This window comes from Erpetoichthys calabaricus, chromosome 2 (genome assembly GCF_900747795.2).
Source record: "Erpetoichthys calabaricus chromosome 2, fErpCal1.3, whole genome shotgun sequence".
Lineage (NCBI taxonomy): Eukaryota > Metazoa > Chordata > Cladistia > Polypteriformes > Polypteridae > Erpetoichthys > Erpetoichthys calabaricus.
The window spans coordinates 22,180,661-22,197,725 of NC_041395.2; the positions used below are offsets into that span (position 1 = coordinate 22,180,661).

Below are 17,065 nucleotides of genomic sequence, written 5' to 3' on the forward strand. Positions count from 1 at the left end.
TTTTGACAAGTCACATCACCTCCATGTCCACATATGAAAAAAAAAGAAACTTTCAAAGAAAAGACCACCATACCTACTGTGAAACATGGAGGAGGCTCGCTTATGTTTTAGGGTTGCTTTGCTTTGTCTAGTACAGGGTGTGTTTTGAGTCTGTGCAGGGAACAATGAAATCTCAAGACCATCAAGATATTCTGGAGTGAAATGCACTACCAAGTGTCAGAAAGCTCCATCTCAGTCGTAGCTCACGGACCCTCCAACAGGCTAATGAGCCAAAACATACAGCGAAAAGCACCAAGAATGTCTAAGAACATAACATTGGACTATTCTGAAGTAGCCTTCTATGAGCCCTGATTTGAATCCTATGGAGAGAACTGAAACAAGCAGTCTGGAGAAGGCCCCCTTGCGGAAGAAATACATTTGAAATATAAGAAAGAAATTTTTATCGTCCTCTTGGACCTCTTTGAATATAAAATAATGAAATCAGCTTGAAGAATCAGGCAGACGGAAGCTTGTTTATGTGTCTTTAATTATCTCTTCATGAAGAGGGATAACCCCATCACAGCTGGCTGCTAAGGTTCTGGGCCCTGACCAGAGGTTTCCACGGAATGGCCACAGAACAGATACAGAGAGTCATTCTTATAGAGAACTGAATTTGCGTAACAATACTGAATTATTGCTTACTCTGAGAATGGCTAAGAACAAAACATTGGACTATTCTGAAGAGGCCTTCTAGGAGCCCAGAACTTGAAGCTCATTGAAGATCTACAGAGAGAACTGACACATGCAGTCTGGAGAAGACCCCCTTCAAACCTGACCCAGCTGGAGCAGTTGGCTCAGGACGACAGGAGCAGAAGTCTCATGAGGAGCTTGTGTGCAGGGATTGCAAACTCTAAAGGTGGTGCCACCAAATATTAGGTTAGGGGTCCCATCATTTTTGTCCAAGCCATATTCCATCCACCCATCCATCCATTTTCTTACCCGCTGAATCCGAACACAGGGTCACAGGGGTCTGCTGGAGCCAATCCCAGCCAACTCAGGGCACAAGGCAGGAACAAATCTCAGGCAGGGCGCCAGCCCACCGCAGGACACACACACATACACCAAGCACACACTAGGGACAATTTAGGATCGCCAATGCACCTACTGTAACCTGCATGTCTTTGGACTGTGGGAGGAAACCCACACAGACACGGGGAGAACATGCAGACTCCACGCAGGGAGGACCTGGGAAGCGAACCCGGGTCTCCTTACTGCGAGGCAGCAGCGCTACCCACTGCTCCACCGTGCCGCCCCAAGCCATTATCATTTGTGTTATTATTTGAAATATATTCTGTTGAGTCAAAACCCTAAAGCAAAGTCTGATTTTTGTTAAATACGGAATAAAAAATGATGGGTGCCAATAACTTTGGTCAGTTTCGAGTTATTTCAGAGGCCATTGTGGGTTCTTCTTTTTTTTGTCAAGGGGTAACAGCAAATTTGTTCATGTCTGTAATATTGGAGTATTTTAAGTCCCATCATCTGCCACCAGCCTCTGCCCCCCCAGAGGCACACCCCGGCATTAATTTCGGGTCTGTTGGGGACAACAAAGCAAATGAATTATAATTCCGCCTACAATCAATCAGTAAGAACTGCCCTGAAACAAATTTCAGGGGGTTTCAGACCTGATATCCCATCCCAGCTACATGCATGCATGTTGCAAACAGAAGAGGCTGCCAGCATCGGTCCTAAAATGAATGGCAGGAAACAGAGAGCACAGACAAGAGGAGAACATTCATGGCACTTACTTCACTCCAAAGCGATCCCTAAACATGATGTGGTTGCGGAAGGTACGGTTGACATCCAGATCGATCTGCTTGATCTCTGTGGAGAAGCTTCTGGCTTGCTGCTTCATTTTCTGTAGAGCAGAACACATTCCCATTTTCTATTAGCCATTATGACTCAATTTGCTATTGCTGCTGCCTGTAATTACAAATTCCTCAATGATACATAAAGTAGTTGAACATAAGATAACATAAACTGTTCTAATGTGACCAGAGCCCATTTCACCAAGAGAGGAATCAGCCCTGGACTGGCCGCCACTCACGCACACACACACCTGCACATGTGCCAGTGTAGAGCTGCCAAATAACCAAATAGGCACATCTTTGGCAATGGGGAGGAAAACTGGAATATCAAGAGACAGAGCCCCGGGGAGAACATGCAAACTCTGCACAAACAAGAACTCTGGAACTGCAAGATAGGAGCACAAACCACTGAAACAAAGTGCTGCTACCGTACAAAGAATTTATAAAGAAGACAAGATAGCAAGCTGCAAAAATGATAATATAAACTCTACCTGTAGGGGGCACCATGCAGAATGTGCACACTCCACACGGACTGCAACACAGAGTTGGGATTCTTTTATTTCCATTACTCAGGTTGAGTCTTTTATCACCATTATTGGTTTATTGGACGAGTCTTAGTGATAGATAGATAGATAGATAGATAGATAGATAGATAGATAGATAGATAGATAGATAGATAGATAGATAGATAGATAGATAGATAGATATGAAAGGCACTATATGACAGATAGATAGATAGATAGATAGATAGATAGATAGATAGATAGATAGATAGATAGATAGATAGATAGATAGATAGATATGAAAGGCACTATATGACAGATAGATAGATAGATAGATAGATAGATAGATAGATAGATAGATAGATAGATAGATAGATATGAAAGGCACTATATAATAGATAGATAGATAGATAGATAGATAGATAGATAGATAGATAGATAGATAGATAGATAGATAGATATGAAAGGCACTATATGACAGATAGATAGATAGATAGATAGATAGATAGATAGATAGATAGATAGATAGATATGAAAGGCACTATATGACAGATAGATAGATAGATAGATAGATAGATAGATAGATAGATAGATAGATAGATATGAAAGGCACTATATAATAGATAGATAGATAGATAGATAGATAGATAGATAGATAGATAGATAGATAGATAGATAGATAGATAGATATGAAAGGCACTATATAATAGATAGATAGATAGATATGAAAGGAACTATATGATAGATAGATAGATAGATAGACAGATAGATAGATAGATAGATAGATAGATAGATAGATAGATAGATAGATAGATAGATAGATAGATATGAAAGGCAATATATGATAGATAGATAGATAGATAGATAGATAGATAGATAGATAGATAGATAGATAGATAGATAGATAGATAGATATGAAAGGCACTATATGACAGATAGATAGATAGATAGATAGATAGATAGATAGATAGATAGATAGATAGATAGATAGATAGATATGAAAGGCACTATATAATAGATAGATAGATAGATAGATAGATAGATAGATAGATAGATAGATAGATAGATAGATAGATAGATAGATAGATAGATAGATAGATAGATATGAAAGGCACTATATGACAGATAGATAGATAGATAGATAGATAGATAGATAGATAGATAGATAGATAGATAGATAGATAGATAGATAGATAGATAGATAGATAGATAGATAGATAGATAGATAGATCTTTATTGTCATTGTCACTTTTACAAAGGAACAACGAAATTGAAGGTGCAGTCGACTCAGAGTGAGGCATTGGAGTTAAAAAGACAAGAAGAGAGAAAATAATAACAAACCAAATAGTAATAAAAGTACTTAACAAAATATACAAATTGCACTGGTTGACTTAAGGTCTATATTGCACATTGGGAGAATGATATACAGCAGTTTTATTCTGAGTTCAGGGCCGTGATTGCTTTTGGATAAAAGTTGTTTTTACGGTGGTCTGTCCTGGTTTTCATTGCTCTGTATCTCTTGGCCGATGGCAAAAGCTGGAAGAGGCAATGACCGGGATGTGAACCACGACGCCTGCCAGTGCTCCTGCTGTTGAGGTGTGACAGCAGTTCTTCTTTGTTGTACCTTTAATTAAAGTGCCCCAACAATGAAGAAAAAAGTTATAACTTACAACAACACTTAAATAATGCTGCCTGAGTCAAGGTCCATTTTTGACCCCCCCCCCCCATCCCCCATACATCCTTACCAAACATGAGTTGATACTCTTAATATACATATAATAGCAATTATCCCATTATATAGCAAATATCATCCCATTAAATAAAAAGGGTGACAGGTCAGATCCAAGCAACTATAGGCCAGTAAGCTTAAGATGCATCACAGGAAAATTAATGGAAGGAATTATTAAGGATAAGATTGAGCAACACCTGGCAAGTACAGGACAGTCCGCATGGGGACAGAAGAGGGAGGTCGTATTTTACTAACATGCTGGAATTCTATGAGGAGGCAACAAAAGGATACGATCAAAGTGGAGCAGATGAGATTATTTATCTGGACTTTCAGAAAGCATTTGATAAGGTGTCACATGAGAGGTTGGGCATCAAACTAAAAGAAGTGGCAGTTCAGGGTGTGGGGTGTAGGTGGGTGCAGAATTGGCTCAGACACAGCAAGCAGAGAGTGATGGTGTGAGGAACCCCATCAAAATTGTCCAATGTTGAGAGTGGTTTCCAGCAGGGGTCAGTGCTATTTTTAACATATATAAATGATTTAGATTTAGAAGTATTACAACTCTGTATTGTCCCAGACAACCTGACTACAGATCCACAATTTATGGAAGACTCATCAGAAACTTCAAAAGACTAGACAGTTATCTTATCAAAAGATCTTGACTGTAGATTGTTTTGCGCTCTTGCTTAATGAATCTTAGCCTGGAGAGATTGGTTCATTTTTCACATCTAAGATGTCTCACTTAAAGGTTTTCAAATGCCATCTCTGTCCTGGTGTCTATATAAACAGAGGGAATTCCCGTTTCTGTATTACAAACTGCCTGAAGAAGGGGCCTGAGCTGCATCAATAGCTCACATGTTGTAATCTTTCTAGTTGTCATTTTGCTTAACTCTTTTAGGGCGGATGTTGACTTTTGTCGACAGGAGGGGTTGAGGGCGAATGTCGACAAAAGTCGACATTCAGGGATGGAGGGTGACAATCAGCTGTTAATGGCGACAAAACTCACTGTCACGTCACAGGCATTCCCTCTCTGCTTGGAGGAATGTTAGACTCCTTGACTCAGCAACTAATCCTTGCGTGTGCGTGAGTTGCGAAATGTAAACAAAGGCAAGATGGCATCAACATCTCACGAGGGAGTGAAGCGAGTGCAGAAAAGAAAATACTCGTCAGACGATGTTTTGCGCATTATCGCCAAGCTGGACTCTGATTTTTCAGAATCGGATTTTATTGACAGTGATCAGGAGATCGAGGAAGAGAGTGAGGAGCTGGCATTAGCCGATCGGAGACCAGCCAGTGCCACCCCAGCTGATCGGCTGGCAGCTGAGCGCATTCACGCTGCCAATGCACCTACGGCAAGGTTCGCATGGGAGGAATACCCAGATATTGATCCGTAGGAGCCGAACTGGCTACCGGACTTCACAAGAAGGCACGGCCTGCTGCTGTACACAACGGATTACCAGCCGCTGGACTACTTCAATCTGTTTTTTCCTGAGGCAGTTTTTCAGCTGATTTCAGACGAGACAAGCAGGTATGCAGAGCAATTTTTTGAATTGCGGGATGCGCTTGCTCTGCATTCTTATTTTTCAAAGGTCGCAGAACCGTAGAACCTGAGATTCTTGCAAGACATGCCCTACTTACAACCAATATCAAACAAGACCATGGGCAGCAACACACTCAGTCGTGTCAAGGCTTTGAGCACACACAGATCCAGGGCTCTCATCGCATATAAAGCGTATAAGGACAACACGTTATAAATGAAACGTCGATGACTAAGCAAAGAAGAAAGAGCAGCGTGGAGAAAAGAGACTCAAAAGCATTTAATAATCAGTCCGGAACAAGTGGAATTGAAACAAAGCACATCCAGTCAGGCTCAGAATTAAAAGACAAAGTAGAACGTCATAAAGACATTCAAAAACTTTGGCGCTATACACATGCAGAGAAAGTTAAAGAATATGAAAGCAGGAAAATTAGAAAGTATCAAAAAATAGTAAAGATCGCAGGTGAAGACAAAAATAAATTGTTATTTTACACGTGCCTCAGTGTGAATCTGTGTCGGGTCGGGCGCTTATATAGCGCCTTTTTCACAACAGCCATACTGAAATACGAGGGGGAGTCAAGCTAAATGGGATTTATCAGAAAATGGAGTGAACCTTTACAAAACTGTTCAGGTCACTTCTCAATGTCTTCTCCATGCTTCTCAATGCACTTGCGCCACCTGCCTGGCAGTGCCGGGATTCCAGCAGAATAAAAGGTTTTGTCTCGTCCTCACCACCACTCGTGCACCACTTTCTTCACGTCGTCATCTGTCTTGAATTGGCGACCACCCAGATGTTTTGTTAGTGGTCCAAAAAGGTGGAAATCACAGCATGGTGCCAAATCTGGTGAATAAGGAGGATGTGGCAATACCACCCAACTTCAGTTTCTCCAGACAAGCCTTGGTGTTTTTAGCAGTGGGCGGGTGGGCATTGTCTTGCAGCAAAAGGACTCCTTGAGACAGCAGACCCCACCGCTTAGATCGAATAGCAGGATTCACATTGGTCTCCAGCCAATCCCAGTAACTTGCACTAGTGACTGGAGTACCCCTCGGCATGTCGTGGTGGGCGACAGTAACTCGGGTGCACGAGTGGCTGCGAGGAAAAGACAAAACCTTTCATTCTGCTGGAATCCCGGCCCTTTGAGGCAGGTGGCACAAGTGCATTGAGAAGGGTGGAGACTCCATTGAGACTCCATTTGTGACGGTTCGTTCCATTTTCTAACTTTATCTTGACTCCCCCTCGTATATACACACCTATACACACACTTAAACAAACACAACGTTTCATGGTAAAGGCGTTCACAAGCAAAGAAAACCAACGGTTTATTCTTGCCTTTGCACACATACATTTATTCTTGCCTTTGCATACTAACAGCTTTGCTGTTTGGCACAGTTTGATGTAGATTTGCGTACTTTGTATTCCAAATTGTGTGAAAACATTTCATGTGAGGATGGCATGGTGGCACAGTGGTAGCGCTGCTGTCTTGCAGTAAGGAGGTTCCCTTCTCGGGTCCTCCCTGCGTGGAGTTTGCATGTTCTCCCCATGTCTGCATGGGTTTCCTCCCACAGTCCAAAGACATGCCGGTTAGGTGCATTGGCGATCCTAAATTTTCCCTAGTGTGTGCTTTGTGTGTGTGTGTGCGGACTGTGGTGGGCTGGCACCCTGTCCGGGATTTGTTCTTGCCTTGCACCCTGTGTTGGCTGGGATTGGCTCCAGTAGACCCCCGTGACCCTGTAGTTAGGATATAGTGGGTTGGAAAATGACTGACTGACAATTCATGCAAGGTGGCACATTGCAGACTTTTGGACATTGCAGAGATTTCCGCACTGCTGTCAGACAAGTTTGATTCTAAAAACAGTTTGTATTTGACAGATTTATTCCCTGTTTTACTTGGTTGATTCCAGTTAACATGATTGTTCAACTATAATAAAAAGAAATCGTTTGATCGCAAGTTAATAAAATACTCCAGCAATAGTTTTGATATAAATTAAGTCAAGAGGACTTACTTTTAGACTTTTTGTGATTTTTAGGACTATATCGTGATATATACAGTTACAATCCAAAATATTTAAGTATCATGATATACAGTTTAGCTACTGTCTTCCATCCCTAGGTGGTGCTCTGATCTGATGGCCCACAAGTACTGGGGTTTAAAAGGGCGTTCTGATCATAAGGACCTGGGCTTGGGTGTGAAGACATCTGTGGACAAGAGCTAAGATGGCAGGGGAAGAAGACAGACCAGACACAGTGAAAGAAGACTCTGTTAAGAAGTGTGTGTTGTAACACAACGTGAATAAAAACATTACTCACTCCATGAGGACAAATGCCATTCGGGCAGGCCCATGGAGCAGCAGGTTGCTTGTTGTCCCCCTTGTTCACTTGTGTATCCTTAATATGTCATTTTCTACAGTTTCCTGGTCCCTTTGACTCTCTTGTCAGGTTTATTGATGCCTCAAGGGAACCCCTCAATATTAGCACTCAGTGGAAATAATAAAGCTCTAAAATGTGCCCAGAGAAACATCTAATTTGGTCTGAAACCAAGTGAGCAGGTAAGCAGTCATTTGTGCCCACACCTGGGCCATCAACATCTTCACATGGCTCTTCACAAGATCAGGTTTCATTTTCTATCAGTAATCCTATCACGCAGAGAGGATAGTCTAATCCCCAGCCCAGTCAATTAAAACGATCCCGTTCTCCGCATTGAGTATTCGCCGTCAGAGACGCTCAGTTGCACTGAGGCCATCTGTCAAACTCATTCCTCCACTGCTTTGTTAAAAGCTGTTAAGCCGCTTCCAGGACGTTGGCATTTTTATTAAGGTGCCGCATCTGTCTTGAAGGAAGTATCAGAGAGAATGGCACAAACTTTGCCATCTTTAAATATTATTATTATTATACCATTTTTTCTTGAAAATAAGACCTACTCCGTAAATAAGCCCTAGCATGATTTTCAGGCTGCTCTGTAATATAAGCCCTACCCAAAAAATAAGCTCAAGTCAAGATCGTCAGCTGAAAAGTATGGTGCCTCGTGATGCGATGTGTGTGCCCGAAACATCCATTAAATTCCGAGGACACCTTGCCACAATATCTCTGAACAGGATGTTTAATAATTACATCCATCAATTCAGGGATGCGCCCAATTCCAGCAGCATCGGCGCAAGACAGAAACCAAATCTCTGGACAGGGCATCAGCTCATCGCAAGGTGAACACAAGCAGACACATATACACTAACGTCATTGCAGCTTCACCAAATCCCCAAACCTTCATGTCTTTGGATAGAAAACTGAGCCCACTGTGGAAACCCACTAGGAACACGTGCAAACTCCAGGCAGGGATCACAAGGGAAGTGACTCCCAGCGTGACAGCCACGTTCCCGCTCCCGCTCTGCCACCGTGCCACCCCATATGAGTAACTATTAACAACATTCATTATTTAAACAAACTTAACGATTTCTCTGTAAATGTAACATACATATTTTAATGCATTTCATCATAAAAGTGATATCAAGTATAAATCTAAGAATTCTAAATGTGCAGAGAGCTGGAATATTATAAATTTAATATGTTCTGTGTGGCGATGCTGCTTGCCGCTGCTGTCAGGTCAGGAGGAAGCCCCAGAAGCGTTTAGCGATTTAACAACTGGGTCGGTTTTAAGATGACGTTTACGACGGTCTGCTTTAATGACAAAGTAAACTACGGGATTAAAGAGGACATTTTGAGTTTAAAGCTGAAATGTAAGGTTTAAGGTTTCTTCATTAAGTCATGTTTACACAAGAAAACATGAAAATTGCCTTCTCAGTTGCATCTAATAACAGGCAGAATGAAATAAAACAGACAAACAGAAACAAGAAAGGTTAAGGTAAGGCAGTTAGATAATACATATTTACACCAAAAAAAAAGGTTACAGGATATACAGTTAAGTCCATAAATATTTGGACAGAGACCACTTTTTTCTAATTTTGGTTCTGTATGTTACCACAATGAATTTTAAATGAAACAACTCAGATGCAGTTGAAGTGCAGACTTTCAGCTTTAATTCAGTGGGGTGAACAAAACGATTGCATAAAAATGTGAGGCAACTAAAGCATTTTATTAACACAATCCCTTCATTTCAGGGGCTCAAAAGTAATTGGACAAATTAAATAACTGGAAATAAAATGTTCATTTCTAATACTTGATTGAAAACCCTTTGCTGGCAATGACAGCCTGAAGTCTTGAACTCATGGACATCACCAGATGCTGGGTTTCCTCCTTTTTAATGCTCTGCCAGGCCTTTACTGCAGCGGCTTTCAGTTGCTGTTTGTTTGTGGGCCTTTCTGTCTGAAGTTTAGTCTTCAACAAGTGAAATGCCTGCTCAGTTGGGTTAAGATCAGGTGACTGACTTGGCCATTCAAGAATTTTCCACTTCTTTGCTTTAATAAATTCCTGGGTTGCTTTGGCTGTATGTTTTGGGTCATTGTCCATCTGTATCATGAATCAATTTGACTGCTGTATTTAGCTGGATTTGAGCAGACAGTATGTCTCTGAACACCTCAGAATTCATTCGGCTGCTTCTGTCCTGTGTCACATCATCAATAAACACTAGTGTCCCAGTGCCACTGGCAGCCATGCACGCCCAAGCCATCACACTGCCTCCACCATGTTTTACAGATGATGTCGTATCCTTTGGATAATGAGCTGTTCCACGCCTTCTCCATACTTTTTTCTTGCCATCATTCTGGTAGAGCTTGATCTTGGTTTCATCTGTCCAAAGAATGTTTTTCCAGAACTGTGCTGGCTTTTTTACATGTTCTTTAGCAAAGTCCAATCTAGCCTTTCTATTCTTGAGGCTTATGAGTGGCTTGCACCTTGCAGTGCACCCTCTGTATTTACTTTCATGCAGTCTTCTCTTTATGGTAGACTTGGATATCGATACGCTTACCCCCTGAAGAGTGTTGTTCACTTGGTTGGCTGTTGTGAAGGGGTTTCTCTTCACCATGGAAATGATTCTGCGATCATCCACCAGTGTTGTCTTCCGTGGACGTCCAGGTCTTTTTGTGTTGCTGAGTTCACCAGTGCTTGCTTTCTTTCTCAGGATGTACCAAACTGTAGATTTTTCCACTCGTAATATTGTAGCAATTTCTTGGATGGGTTTTTTCTGTTTTCACAGCTTAAGGATGGCTTCTGTCACCTGCATGGAGAGCTCCTTTGACCGCATGTTGTCTGTTCACAGCAAAATCTTCCACATGCAAGCACCACACCTCAAATCAACTCCAGGCCTTTTATCTGCTTAATTGATAATGACAGAACGATGGACTTGCCCACACCTGCCCATGAAATAGCCTTTGAGTCAATTGTCCAATTACTTTTGAGCCCTTGAAATGAAGGGATTGTGTTCAAAAAATGCTTTAGTTGCCTCACATTTTTATGCAATCGTTTTGTTCACCACACTGAATTAAAGCTGAAAGTCTGCACTTCAACTGCATCTGAGTTGTTTCATTTAAAATTCATTGTGGTAATGTACAGAACCAAAATTAGAAAAAAGTTGTCTCTGTCCAAATATTTATGGACCTAACTGTATATCAACAACCTTAATCATTATCTCCGATATTTCTTATTGAAAAGTCATAAGGCACTAGGAAGAAAGGAGTTTCTGGAGCGATTTGTGTGGATTTTCAAAGCGACTCTCCTTCCTGATTTACTGAAGTTTAGTTCCACATGTAATGGATGACTGTCATCAGTTGAGATGATTTCCAGTTTCTTTAACATTGCCCTCTGACACACACTAGACAAATCATCTACATCAGCTCCAATAACATTAGCTGCATACTTCATAATCTGCTGGAGCTTTTTTGAGTTTTGGTATGTCAGACTATTAAACCAGGCAATGAAACTGAAAGGCTGGATCAGACTGCGATAGAAGGACAACATGAGGTCCTTGTCTACTTTAAATAGTTTGAGTTGAAATTTCCACTTTAATCACAAAATAAACATTTTCATTATGTCCTTATTTTCTTTTTCTCTGTGGCTCAAATATGCCGCCGTACATTCTGATGTAAAGGTCCAAAAAAAAAAAATGACGACACAGAAGATGTTATGTGAGACTTTTTAAAATGTGTCAGGTCATTACTTTGGGGAATATGCGACGCTTGAATATCAAAGCACCACGAATGTATTTGTATGTCGGCATTTTGCTTCACCACATCGAACCATTCATCAAACGTCGAAGCGCGCACATTGATCCTGGAGGATCCTAAAAGTGTAGCAAGAAATTCAGACTGGAATTCAGAGTTTGAATGTGGAGAGTTCTGACGATATTCCAGAAGAACATGACATGACTGTATTTGGATAAATGTATATTGTTGTACGTGAATAAATATAAGATATCCCCTGAAAATAAGCCCTAGTGCATCTTTTGGAGTAAAAATTAATACAGTAAAAGACCCTGTCTTATTTTCGGGGAAACACGGTAATAGCACATTGAATCCATTACAGTTACTTCTGTGTGATGGTGCGCAGGCAGGCGTCACAAGGCTAGTCAGAATTGGAGATTGATCGGGTGGAGGTTTTACATACAATCATGTAAGTACACCCCTTGAAATGTTTGTCCTTTACTCACATATGCAGATATATCAAGATTTGATCTTTATTTGAAGTAGTATCAATAGGTAAAAGGACATATCCACATTTACATTTTGTAGTCCCCTGTATAATTTAAATAAAACATAAATGCAAATTTCACATGTGTAAAAAAGAAAGTTCACCCCTCAAATACGAGGGACGTTCAAAAAGTTTTCACACTTTAATATTTTAATTGGAAACGGTGAAGGTGGAGGGAGGAGTCACTGGGCGTGTCTGAGAGGGTCATGTGACTCCTTCTGTCTGGCAAGCCGGCTGCCCTTGCAGTTTAGCATAAGAGTTGTCACCCTGTGGCTGTGCAACTTATAGATTGCACCAAAGAGGAACAGTGTTCTGTCAGACACTTTTTGTGGGCAGAAGGTGCACAAATTCATCTCCGCATGTGTGCTCAGTATGGGGACAAAGTTCTCTCTCATAGAGTCATCTATGAGTTGATTGAAATGTTTAAAAATGGCCGTACTAGATGCAGAGCTCATTGGACATCCAGTTACAGCCACGTAATGATGATGTGAAAGCAGCGGTGCATCAGTGGCTATGCGCTCAACCAAAAACATTTTTTGCTGATGGCATTAAAAAGTTGGTATGACGCTGGGAAAATTGCATCGCAAAGGAAGGTGACTGTGTAGAAAAGTGATGTAATTTGTTTTTGAAGTTCTTAATAAATAGTTAAAAAAAAGGTGCGGAAACTTTTTGAACGTCCCTCGTAAATGTAGCATTGTACCTGGAGGTCGAAGGTCCAGTTTCTTTTTCCGCAACTCGGACATCGGTGTTTGGAGCTGCTCCACCACGGTATCGTCGTTCAGATAGAAGGATCTCCTTAAACTTAATAAAGAGTTTAAAAAAAAGTGTGTAAAAACTGACACACATGTTATAGTGGCATGGTGGGGAGTCAGCTTTCCGTTAACTTCTGCCACAACTCTTCTACGCAGTGGTGTGCTGGGGAGGCAGCATTAAGAAGGGGGACGCCTCACGACTGGACAAACTGGTGAGGAAGGCAGGCTCTATTGTAGGCACGGAGCTGGACAGTTTGACATCTGTGGCAGAGAGACGGGCGCTGAGCAGGCTCCTGTCAATCATGGAGAATCCACTGCATCCACTGAACAGGATCATCTCCAGACAGAGGAGCAGCTTCAGTGACAGACTGCTGTCACCATCCTGCTCCACTGACAGACTGAGGAGATTGTTCCTCCCCCACACTATGCGACTTTTCGATTCCACCCGGGGGAGTAAACGTTAATATTATTCAATGTTATTGTCTGTTTTACCTGCATTGTTATCACTCTTTAATTTAATATTGTTTTTTATCAGTATGCTGCTGCTAGAGTATGGGAATTTCCCCTTGGGATTAATAAAGTATCTATCTATCTATCTATCTATCTATCTATCTATCTATCTATCTATCTATCTATCTATCTATCTATCTATCTATCTATCTATCTATCTATCTATCTATCTATCTATCTATCTATCTATCTATCTAACACAGGATATGTATGATGGCACAAAGAAGGCTTTCTTTGTTATGACAGAAGGGCTGATATAATGTGGTACTTGATCATTAATGAGGTGCCTTTTCGAAAAAAAAATATTGAGTACTGTTAAATTGAAGTACTGGCGCATGAATTAAATTACACTGTTGTGACCCAAATGTGCGTTGCTCTCTCACTATCCTACAGACACCTATATGATATTCACAGGAAAAATATCAATCACATTTTTACAGTAAATGTAATAAAAAAATTATACAGTAATCTAAAAACTATTGGTGCTTCAGTTATTTCAGTTAGCTAAATAAAAAGTATATAAACATACATGAAACTGCACTGCAATGTTTTCACGCACTTGGAATACAAAGTGCAGCGCCAACATTAATTTAACATGCGGAAAAGAGAACATGCGAAGTGGCACATAGTGAATGGAGTGAGCTGTGTGTAAAAAACACAGAGGCAGCTCATTCACGGTGTTTCCACAGACCTAATGACCTCCTGAGGATGTAGGCAAATGAACGGTGGACATTCTTTTAACATGGAAGGAATGATAAAAGGTTTTATTTGGCCAAAAATGAGGTGCTTTTAGAAAAAAATGATTTGAGTACAGCTATACTGAAATACGAGGAGGTGTCAAGGTAACTTTTTGAACATCCCTCGTACCTGAAATTTGAATCAGGAGCAAATGGTTAGCAAATAATGAGAGATGATCTTGTCTAACCATGTCTTGTTTAAACCACAGACATTTAGTTTGGTTTGCTCTTTGTTGTTGAAGTGTGTGTTATCACCATGTTGCGATCAAAAGAACATGTCAGAAACTTTCGGAAAGAAGGTTATATAGATGCTTATGTGTCTGGGAAGAGATTTAAGAAGATTTCCAACCCTTCTACCATCTGGAAGATCTCAAACAACTGCCAGTGTGTCCAGGCCTGGTCACCCCAGCAGGTTCAGTCCGAGAACAGAATGCAAGATGCTGAAGAAAGTCTGTAAGAACCTCAGAATTTCATCACAGGGCCTATCGTCAGCTCTTTCTGCTGTTGATGTCAAAGTGCACGAGTCTACAATTAGAAAAAATCCTGCACAAATGACATCTACATGGCAGGGGTGCCAGGAGAAAACAGAAAGAACATCAAGGCAAGGTTGAAGTTATCCTGAACACCTAGGCAAAGAGTGGGGTTTCTGGAACAATGTGCTCTGGACAGATGAGACAAAGGCAGAGCTTTTTGCCATTGTACCAGAAGACATGTTTGGTGACAGTATTTCACTAGAAGAACCGGAAACCAACTGTAAAGCTTGGTGGTGAAAAGTCGTGGTTTAGGGCTTCTTTGCTGCATCAGCGGACTGGGAAGCTCACCATCCTAGAATCTACACATAAGATACCCCATAAAAAAATCACACAGCTGAAAGAATGCTGCAGGAAGGAGTGGGAAAATCTTTCTCCCAACTGAGGTCTGAGACTGCTACACTGTTAGAAGAAATGCCAACTTTGAGGGGTCAACAGCAGCTATCAGAGCCAAGCGCGATCTTGCTTTTTCCACAGATGGAAATGGCATATCCGTTCATTTTTTGTTGAATACATTATTGCAAAGTGAAAGTGATATCACCTTTACCTTTAGAACAAACATTTCATGGGGTGCACTTACTTTTTCACATGACTGTAGCATCTGGATCAGTTTTCACAATGTGAGATCCCAACTCTCTTAGGGTCGCACTGTTGCTGCGTCAGTCTTGGCAAATTGTTATATATAGTGCCTTGTGAGCACCACCTTAACTCTTTCAGGGCTGATGTTGACTTTGTTGAAATTCAGGGGTAGAGAATGGTAATCGGCTGTAAACTGCGTCAAAACTTGCCCTTATGTTTTAGTTCGACTCTCTTTTCCAGAAGGAAAGTTAAGTACCTTTGTTGTTTTGACCTTGATTCCTTGCATGAGCAGCCAAGATCAAACAATTTCTAAAATGGCATCGACATCTGGCAAGAGACTAAATTAAAATACTCCATGTGCGTTTTACTTATTATCGCTAAATCGGACTCTGACTTGTCGAACTTGGAATTTGATGCAAGTGATCAGGAGATGGATATCAAAAACGAAAGTGAGAGACCAGCATTAGCTGATCAGTCCCCAGCTGATCTTGTGGTGCTGAACATGTTTGGGTAGCTGATGCGCCTACTGCAGCGTTCGCCTGGGAGGACCACCGCTTATGATGATGATAATAGGTACAAAATATATTGTGTCACACTGCGACTGCCACCGCTGCCCCTTGCATTCCTGCTGGTCATCGAGGTGCCCCAGTGCAGCCACAGAGATGCCAAACATGCGCCAACAGCAGTCACAGCACGTAGCAACAGACGTTTTAGGTTTTATTTATGTGTGAAACCATTGCTTTGTGTGCTTTTCAGAAAGCTGAGTTTTTTAGAAAAAATATTCAGCCCTCAAAGAGTTAAAGCACTTCACAAGTGCAGTATAATTCCTTCTATTGTTTGACAACGTGAGCCCTGGGAGATTAAATGACTTGTTTGGGAGCACAGAGTGGGTAGACGGCAGCCTTGTAGATGTACACACGGACTAGGCAGTTTAACAGGCAAATCCTGCACTTTCACACAAATTCCACATCTGAACACACTGTGGTGGGGTGTAAAAATGGGCACTATCTAGTATATAGGTTCATATATATTTTTTAGCTCCTTATTTGTAAAATTAGCTACACTTTTATAAGATTAACAGGAAAGAAAGCTGTGTAACTGGTTATGGCTTTATGACCATGCTAGTTGAGATAAAATTTTTTGCTGAGCCATTTGGGTGGGGATGAGTTAAACAAAGTGGACCAGGCATATGTGAGCTTACAAGCTAAACCCCCAATCTCATCCCCCATTATGGGGAGAAAACCTAGACTAAAAGGTGGCTTTGAAAAGGTAGTTTGTGCACCCATTGATCCAGTTATGGTGAAACAGGATTGGACGAAGCATGGGAGTCGCCTGCACTCATTGGTCCAGAGGTATACCAAGGACCAGTATGAAGACAGGAACACACAGACTCTCCTCTCTCTTCTGTTTTCCCTATCAGTGTCACCAATGTAAAAGAGCTACAGTCTCTGGCACTCCACACAGAGGGAATGCTGGATCAACAAAATGAGACAGCGTGTCACCCACATCGTAAAAATATTATTTCATCAACACTCATTTCTATTCTACTTCCTGATTATTTTTGGCCATATTATCAATAATACATAAATTAATGTGTAACGTAACCCCTGCCTGTTGTTCTTTTACTCTATCTAATTGTCTGAGGTTATAGACATAAAAATCGGGAGTGGTCTCCTCTCGACTTTCTAATATACTCAGATATGGGGATGTATT

At 41.1% G+C, this 17,065-nt stretch overlaps 1 protein-coding gene across 1 annotated transcript in view; it reads right to left on the reverse strand.

Moving 5' to 3' along the window:
- The window catches only part of LOC114647433 (USP6 N-terminal-like protein), a 284,398-nt gene that overhangs the window by 63,056 nt on the left and 204,277 nt on the right, over positions 1 to 17,065 (reverse strand). Inside the window, exon 8 of the mRNA XM_051923606.1 lies at positions 1,785 to 1,894. Coding sequence (XP_051779566.1) covers positions 1,785 to 1,894 — 110 coding nt within the window. The remainder of the gene's footprint in view (positions 1 to 1,784; positions 1,895 to 17,065) is intronic.